Consider the following 9,181-nt stretch of genomic DNA (forward strand, 5'->3'; position numbering starts at 1 on the left):
TCGTCTCTTGCCTGTAAATCCCCAAACTTCTCAGGTAGCCCATTGTGCTTTACTATTGTGGTGCCCATTTTCATTGGTTTCAATTTATCCGGGCCCTTCTCTTCGTGCTGTATTGCCTTGCAGCTTTGACTGAAACCAGCTCCTAACTGAAGGCCGGAACAAGCATCGCTTCATGTTTTTCCTCCCAGAGTAATTCACAGCTCCTATACTGGCCTCAGCAAGGGAGAAAACGGCTTCCAAGTGTCTGGTGCCCCTCTCGTTTATGATGGGCAGAGAGAGCATTAGAGAAAGTAATTTTTCTGAAAATAGAGCGTTCTGCCTATCATAGAATGCCTCCAAGTTCAGAGATGCATGCTGCTCCTGTCCTGAGCAAACAGGCTTCTGTCCTGTCAACCCTCCTCTTGCTCTGTCATAAATGTCACCACTTACATGGACGTAGACACCTACTAACGCAAGTAACTTTAAAGAGAAAATTCTGATCCAATGACTTGTTTGTGCTGTTCTTGTGAAAAGCAGGCCGTTGGTTTGCATTGGCATAGTGTTCACCGTGATAAATGCCTTTTTCCTTTCCTTGTTTTCCTGTATGCTGCATTTCAATGAGGACTGGGTAACTCGGAGGCATTTGCGTGATGTGACAACTGGTCTTGCTCTGCTTCAGCCTGTATTCTCAAAATCTCACAATAATACCTGGTAAATATATAACCAGCCTCCTGGAAGAAAACACCACCGTAGACGTACTGTTCCTGTAATCTGAGATTAGCAGCTAAGGTTAAACCATTGCTGGCAACATAGGCTTCAGGAAAGATAGATAGTATTTTTGTAGAGTAACTTATAAAATGTTCACATATCTACACTGTCTTTATTTAGCAGTGTAATGTATCTAAGTGAATAGTTTCCCAATAAATACAGATTTTGATGCCTAATGAACGACTACTGTGTCTTTAATTGTGAGAAGTGACTGAGAAGGGGTTAACTTGCATGCATCTATAGACTTGATCAAGAAACGGTGCCTTGCAGGCTGCGATGGGTGTGCAGATGTGAACAATTAACCTGGGCAAAGGAGTAACCTGGGCGATGATGCTATTTTGTCACAGCGGGGTGCGTTGGTCAGTGGATACCAAACAACCTCCTTACCCTCCTCATTCGTTCAGCAATTCATACTGCTTAGTTTTCATGTGCCTTTTTCCTATCCTCTTGCTAACATGAGTCCAATGACATACTCCTAACCTGCCAGTAGTTCTTTGAAGGTAAGATATCTTCTGTTCTGTCTGTGTGAGTTGTAAGGCAAAACCAACCCCATCTTGGGCTCTTGTAACTGGAGGAGGGCAGTCTTCTGTCTTGTTACACTAACACAGAAGCAAGCCAGATCGTTATGTTAGATAACCTGATGTGAAGTCATGGTATGGAGTGTTTAAAATCACTTGTCTTGCAGTGGTTTAAAGTAATGCTGCTGTAGTTACCAGGATTCATTAAAAGCTCTATGCTGACCTTCCTTCTTTGAAATGTGTGTGTTACTCTAGCAGTTTGTAGGGCATCCCTGTGTATTTTACATGCCCGAGTGTAATTCCACGTATCCGTGGGATGGCTGACAGAAGTAGAGGCTATGCCAAGCTATAGATCTGCTTGTAGGGCAGTCAGTAAGCAACAGTGTAGAATGAAACGACAAAACTTGCCTGTTTGCTGGAGCTTCACCCCAGGCAGCAGTGTTATGAAGCAGGAACCTCTCCTATGGTGGTCGTCATTGTGGGTGGCAGAGAAAACCTTGTGGAGCGGTGCTGGGAGTGCTGGATGTGCCCATTCGTGTGTCAAACATCTTCCATCTCAGAAAACCGGTGCTTGTGGTGTCCCCAAGCTGTGAAGCAATGCTGAGCTGTGTGTCAGTTTGTGTGTCTGTCATAGAGACCTTCCCTGGCATTTTTATTTTCTTTTATTTCCCCCCCTCTCCTTCCCATTTTTCATGCGTGATGGTGATTTAAATCTGAACAGCATGATGTTTCTTGTGGAATAAGTACCTTTCGTTCTTATTTATGACTAAGGAGATGGGGCTTGTTGAGTAACACTCTTCTCTTGCATTTTTAGGTCTGCAGAGGGATCCGGCCCTATTCCCAGTTGTAGCTCTTGGACTCTGTAAAGGACCTTCTGGCAGTGATGGACTTGCTTTGTACAAAGGTCAGTCTGAGATGCTGGCGGTGAAAACACAGCACAACTCAGAGTCAGACTACGTAACGAGAGATGGCCCTTCAAGCAACAGCTCCTTCTACAGCAGTGAAGGCGAGGGGACAGACCACGAAGGAGATATCTTGGATTGCAGTGGGTCCAGGCCTTTACTGATGGATTCGGAAGAGGAGGAGGAAACCTGCAAGCTGTGCACAGGGTTCCTGCAGCCTGCACCCAGGGAAAGACGTGAGGCCTCCAAAGAAGATCCCCACTCCCAGTCTTCCCAGGCTAGAGCAGGGGAGACGCTGTTCCCTGCCTTCCAGTTGCACACCGGGGAGGTTTTTAACGAACCGGATGTTTTTGCCACGGCTCCTTTTCGAAGCTCAAGAAAAGTGCCTGATGAGGTGGATGTCTTTACCAAAGCTCCTTTTATCTCCAAGGGCAACGTGGCTCTTAGACATCCAGAAGAAGCAGATGTGTTTCTGAGAGCCCCTTTCACTAAAAAGAAAAGCGTGGAAGAGTTGACTTCCCACAGTATGGCTAAGGAACCGTTTGCATCACCCGTTTTCCTAAGTCAAGGAGGTGATGTCCAACACAGAGCTAACCCAATGTTCCCAAGCCTGGATTCAGCAACGCGTGGGTCCATGGCCTCGGCGAGACCTCAGTATCCCTCTGCCGGGTTTACTCAGCTAAGCAATATTCATCCCTCTTCTGTCAGAGCTATGGAGACGCAGGAAAACATCCCTTCTAAAGGTGTGCTGCAGGAGCAGGGCGGCAGTGCCAGTGAGAGAAACCAAGGAGGACACGCGCTGCCCCAGGAAGCCGTGCTGGGCTCTGTGGTTAACAAGCCTTTCCGTCCACAGTCCTTGTCAAAATATTCCCGTCATTACAGCCCAGAAGACGGACAGGGTCTCAAAGCCAGGCCCATAGCTGCTTACAAAGTGGTTTCTCAGACCAACAGGCAGGCCATAGCAGGATCTGTTGCTGTTGCCCCTCTGTCTTCCAGGACTACAGACCTGCCCGGCGGGGATCCGTTTGCTTCAGCACCCTTTCCTTCCAAAGCGGGAAAGCAAAAGCCTTAATCTGCTGTGAGCTCGGAGGTGTGCTTCCCACAGGACCACCTCTTGCACGACCTTGAACCTTTTAGTTGAAATGAATGACATAGCAATATATATATATATAAAAAAAAATTATTATTTTTTTGGTCAGAACTCTATTTGCAGTGATACATAGTTGAACCATTTTAAGTTATGTTAGTTAGTCTGAATGCCTGGATCTCAGGATCTTCATATCCTTTTCAGTTGCTTCTTACCTTCCTCCTCTCACTGTCTTCCCCCCCCATTTATTTTTTAGATGCTTTTCCAAACCAGTAATATTCTGTATTTTCTGGTCCTGGCTGGGGAAATGCATTATAAGATGAATGAAGAGGTTTATTAATTACAGAGCAAGTCAAGCCGGACTTGCTAGTGCTCTGGAAATGAAGCGATTACACAGGTTAAAGGGTTATTGCGACTTCTCTCTTATCAGCGGGGGCTTGTCTGTCCCTGCTGCCTGGCAGCCGCGGCTCCGGAGCCGTGCAGCTGTGTGCGTTTGTAGGTTATAGGCACACGGCGTGGGAGCGGGGCAGGCGATGGCTGGTACCAGGTTTGTGCAGTGCTGCCGTGAGCAGAGCCGTGCCATCGCGCATGCAGCATTTCTTTGCTCGCTGTGACGTGTTAACACGTGGAAGTGCTTCTGCCTGGGGGCCTGTGCTGGAGCCCAGAGGAGTCGGCCGAAGGACCCACAGTGACTTCAGTCGCTTGTTTTGCAAACGCTCAGATGTGAACTTCAGCAAAGTGATTTGTCAGGCTGTTATTACTGCTCTTGGTTGGAAAATCGAGTGATTGGGCAGGGCTTTCAGTTTTACTTGCATATTTCCTGTCTGGTTTATGCCAAAGTGTAGGACCCAGAAATCTGCTTATGGTGTTGTGAAGGAGAGAGCTGTGCATTTTTACAGTATTAAAAATACGCCTTATGGAAAAATTTATTATGCAAATAACTCGATAGGTGTCCTGATCTACATACCTCAGTGGTGTAATTCAGCATTGGCTGCAATCTGGTTAGACTGATTTATACTAGCAGAGAGCTTGACTCTGTGTTTGTAAATTCTGCCTTTTGTTTTCTTGTTGAGGATGAACCTAAACAAAATCCATTCACACTCCTTTGGTAATCTTTGCTCTGTTTCCGAAATACTGTGCTTTCTACCATGTTTCCAAAGAGAAGGACAACTTGTTTTTTGTTCGGTCATCGATGTAGTGAATCCCAATATAGCATTTAGAGGGAAAAAAATGCCTGGGCTGGCAGCTGGGCAGAAACAAAGCAGGCTTTGCTTCCTTCTCTTCTCACTAACGTAAGACAGAGATAAGAGTGAAACAAACCTCTCATCTTTATTTCGCAAAATGCCTGGTTGCATAAGTTGTCTTAGATCTGCTATTTCTGTCCTGCAAAGGCTACTTGTAAGTGTGGACTGGCTTTCAAAACATCCAGTTACAGGGACTCTTTGGGCTCCCGGTCCCTGATGAATCTTTGCTGTGCCATAATCCATCCTCCTAATGGGTGTTGGTGCTGCAGAATGTCTCCTAAGAAAAAAAATTTTTAAGGACTTGACATTCATGGAAAAAATCCCCATTTACTCTAGTGGCATCTGGCCAAGTCTCTTAAAAGCCTTGGGGTGGCCACTTCTCAAGGGACTTTGTTCATTGTCATGTGAGCTGGAGCTTGCACTGAGGGCAAAGGACATATTATTTTGCGTTTGGGTGTTTCCTGCAAGTGGCTTTGAGGTCTTTGGTGTTTGCAGGAGACTTGTTGGAGCAATGGGTAGGTTGCTGAGATCAGGGCTGGTTGTACGTAGAGCAGGTTCCTGCCCTGCCTGCTTTCTGATGTGTTTGTACTCAGAGAGAAAGTACTGTGAGTACTGTCGCTCTAAGAGAGGGAAGGATCAGCCGTAGCTCCTCCTGACTCACTGGGGTCACACCTGGGAGAGCTTCTGCCATCGAAAACAGACTTCAGTCTAGTTTTGCAGGGAAAAAAACCTGGCATGGCCTCCAGTACATAGCTTTGTCCATTGTCCAGATAAGTATTAAAGGAATGCAATAGGCATAGTAAAGATGCACGTAAAAGCTGCTTAAACAAAGCAGAACATTGCACAGTCCGGGGCTGACGTGCTGCTGACTTCTAAGCCCGGCAGCGTAAGGGGAGGATGGATGGAAAAAACCCTGAATGCTGGGAGCTGACTAGCGAAGCATCTGCAAACAGGAGTTACCCCGACTGCTCTGTTTCCTTTCCCCTCCCCGAACTCAGTTCCCCTCCAAAATACCTTCACTTGCAAGAGACGAGCTAAATGTTCTGCTGATTGTGCTAGGTGTGGGGATTGCCTGGGAGAGGGAGAAGCATAGGCTTCTTAAGATCTTAAAGCCCTGGGGTGGGGAGGGAGGATACTTGGAAGCAGGGAGGCTGTGTTGGCTTGCACAGCCCAGTTGCTGGTGAATAGTGATCTGCCGAGCCCAGGTCAGGTCAACTTGTGTGGAGCCAGAATCCTGCCCTGCTCTGCTGTGCTCTGAGTTAAGTAATACTGGTGCATACCGGTGGTTTAGGGATTTTTCTATCCTCTGTCACCACCTCTTGAAAACAGAAGTACTGTAAAGAAATTTCTGGATTTCCCTCGACATATTTTTTCCAGCAAAGATGAGGCTGTTGTTTATTATGTTTTGTTGTCAATTTTCCATTTAAGTATAGACCCAAAAGGCAGTTGTTTTTGTTTTAAATATATACCCCCAAATCGGTTGTTGCTGGACTGGATCAGTGAGAGATGCTGAGAATGACTGGGATAACAAACTGTGAATTCAAGGGATACCGAGGAGACTGGGCACAAGGGCCCAGATTTATTTCAGCACACAGCCTGCATCATGGCCATGCGTGCAGCCAGGAGGCTGAATTTGGCCTCGAGCTATTCAATTTGCTCAGAAAGCTGCTGGAAGGGAGGCCAGGCCTTGGTGGTGCAGGGATGAATCTGTGGAACAGGGAGATGCTTTGCTGGGGTGAGCAGGTACCAATGTATAAGATGACAGTTCAAGGTATTACCTCTGCTAACTGGATTCAGGTTCTCCTTCCTTTCCTTCATGTTACTTGAAAAATTGCTTTTGGACAATTCTGTGAAACTTCTTTCAGTACCACGTCCAGGTCTCACGTAGCTGATGCTGGAGAAGCATTAGCCTGTTCACCTTCATGCTTGGTCTGGAGCCCCTTGCCTCTTGCGTGTGTGTTCGTGTCGGCGAGGCGGAGATGAGCTGCGTGTAGTTCAGACCTTGCTATCCTGCACTGCCAGCCAAGGGAGAAAGGGAAAATGCACCAAGGCGCAGCGAGGTGTGCGGGCTTGTTTACAGCCCTGATTCAGGTCGGGTCAGGCTGAATTTTCAGCTAGCATTTTGGCAGCTTTTATGTTCTTCAAGCACTTTACACAAAGAGCAAGCTAACCGTGACCCAGAAGCTAATGATCCTGCCAGTGTACATCTAGTGCTTAAATGGTTTTAAATCTCTTTTGGGGAATGGAGGCAGCTTGTTTGTATCTCTGCATGTGACCTATAAAGTAATGGGACTTTCGGTTATGGTCAGAAAACTGAATTTCAGTGCCTGTTAGTCTGATATCCTTCTTGTCTCCAGCCTGTATTCCTCCTAATCCTGTACTACCAGTACTGCAGCTTCAGCATGATGAATTGTAAGTGGAAATTTCGCTTCCATAGTCTCTGAAGCTTACTGGTTTTAATGAATGTGGAAGAATAGCGCTAATTGTTTTCTTTGCCCTGCAGCCGGTGATCGTAATGAAATAAGACCGGTACGGCCTCAATGCAGTGTTCTGAAGTTGGTTTTCTGAACAGAACCACTGGTTTTATCTTTTTTTAAAGCTGTAGTAAATTCTGTTAACTGCCCTGGGTCCTTGTGCACGGCTAGAGGCCCACAGTTATCGCTGCAGTCCTGCGACAATCGTAGATTCATGCAGGGAAAGGAACTGGTTCTTATCCATTGCCAACTTCAGCTTGAATGCACTTAAAGTCTCTCTTCAAAGTGATTAATCAGAGTTTCTGCATGGGGAAAAAAAAAAAAAAAAAAGCAGTTGGCTTGGCTCTCTGTGCCTCACTGCCGTGATGTTTGTACAATGCACGTAACGGGACCAGCTGCCATGGTGTTAACCTGCGCTTTCCGCAGCCTGCCGCAGTATTTTTGGGGCTGTCCCCATATCTCCTCTCCCTTCCAGCCAGCTCAGCACTAGTCGTACTTGGTTTTGAGTTTACAATCTTGATCTCTGGAAGCCAGCGCACACTCAATCTGTAATGCACACTATGCATGCAACAATAGGTGATACTAAGGTCATAACAGCAAACCCGTGTAAGCAATCATGACACACAGCACTTGAAGCATGTCTTCAGTGTGACTTAAGTAAGACTGAGTGAGATCTGTTTAATTGCTGAACTCTCAATCACTCCAAAGTGGTAATCAATTACTTTAACTCAGCTTCCACCAAAGACTCTTGTGTTGGGGAGTTGAATTTTTGTGGGTTCTTGTTCTGTTTTGTTTTCTCATGGTGTTAAATCAAGGCCTTTCAGTACACTAAAAGACTCCAAAGCATTTTTACAGTAGTATCTTGACCGTGAAATCTTGTTCCATTCTGAAACACATTCCTGAAGCCTGATCAGCTCTGTTAGTGTTTCTAAAAATAAGCTACAGTCTGTAGTTTCCATTGTAGGTAGGGTAAATACTCTCACACCCACACACCAACTGAGAAGTACTCCCCTGTGAAGTTAGAGGGATAATGATGATCCACTGTTCCCCAATCTCTCCCCTCCAAAGGGAGAAATAATTGCTTGCAGGGGTGGGGAGGACAGGGTGCTTGCTTCGGTGTAGGATGCAGCTGGTAGAGCATCACTGCACGCTGAGTCCAGCAGTGAAAGAAACTCCCTTGTTTCTGCATGGATGGAGAAGGGGGAGCTGGAAGCGTCTGTGCTCTCCACTAACTGTGACAAACAATCTGTGGCTCGTGTCCTAAGAGCAGTGTTTCATTTGCACTGTGTTGGTGATTAAGGTAATTCTTAGCGGTCTTGGAAGTACCTCTGACTTGCAGATTTGATGGAGTCAAGTTTTGCACTCCGGGTGTGATCATCTGTGTTTCTGGTAATCATGAAGAAACGTTTGAGTTGTAAACTTATGTACATTTTATTAAAACTGTATCTGATTACAATGCATCCTCGCTGCTGTGCTTTCCTTCTCCCCTCCCTGTGTGAAGTATTTTTGCTGGATACAAAGAAATTGGTTTGTAACCAGTTGTTCCTACCAAGGTACTGAACTCTGTCTGTCCCTACTATTTTATTTATATTATTATGTCCCTACTATATTTATCTATTTATCAGTTGTCTAGTCAAAGTGATCTTAACTGCTTTAAGCAGAGGCTTTGAGCAGTGGATATTCCAGTTTACAGGAGAGAAGCCTTCACATCTAGGGCAATGCTACAGCCACAGGCAGTGCAGAGCTGTTGAGCCCTCCCTGCAAGCCTGGGAGCTGCTGCTGCAGGAGAGGAGGTGCAGAACAAACTCATTCTCCAAGAGGATCAGCCATACATGAGCGAGCCGGTCTGTGACTGCCCGGTGCCATGCGGAGCTGTGCATGTGTGTGTGGGGAAACGCGTGGCTATCCAAGGACAGGTTTTGGCAAAGCCCAGGGAAAACGTGCTTTCTGTGAGTGCAGCTGCATGCCAAGGTACAGCCAATCCAGCAAGGAATGACTGAAACGAGGGGCTGAAAGTTTGTTTAAAGGACTTTGGAGTTTAGGTTGTATTAGTTAGTTGTAAGAGGATAAGCAGCTATGATCGGCCTAGTGTAAGTGACTTTCTGGTCCAAGGTCGGTAGGACTGTAATCATATGAAGGGGGGGGGGGGGGGGGGGGGGGCAGGCAGCCACGGCCCAGGCATGAACTGGAACCTCATCATCTTGCTGAA

The 9,181-nt window shown here is 46.4% G+C and overlaps 1 protein-coding gene across 15 annotated transcripts in view; it reads left to right on the forward strand.

Moving 5' to 3' along the window:
- The window catches only part of AAK1 (AP2 associated kinase 1), an 86,491-nt gene extending 78,059 nt beyond the window's left edge, over positions 1-8,432 (forward strand). For 14 of the 15 annotated variants that reach the window (XM_080370092.1, XM_080370110.1, XM_080370111.1 and 11 more), the window contains one exon: positions 2,080-8,432. In XM_080370092.1, coding sequence (XP_080226218.1) covers positions 2,080-3,239 — 1,160 coding nt within the window. In that variant the 3' untranslated portion in view covers positions 3,240-8,432. Of the gene's footprint in view, positions 1-601; positions 924-2,079 lie in introns of those variants that run through there. The other variant, XM_080370107.1, reaches the window with a different exon arrangement.
- The last annotated feature ends 749 nt before the right edge of the window (positions 8,433-9,181 follow it).

This window comes from Falco punctatus (assembly GCF_963210335.1).
Source record: "Falco punctatus genome assembly, chromosome: 20".
NCBI classification, from domain to species: Eukaryota; Metazoa; Chordata; class Aves; order Falconiformes; family Falconidae; genus Falco; species Falco punctatus.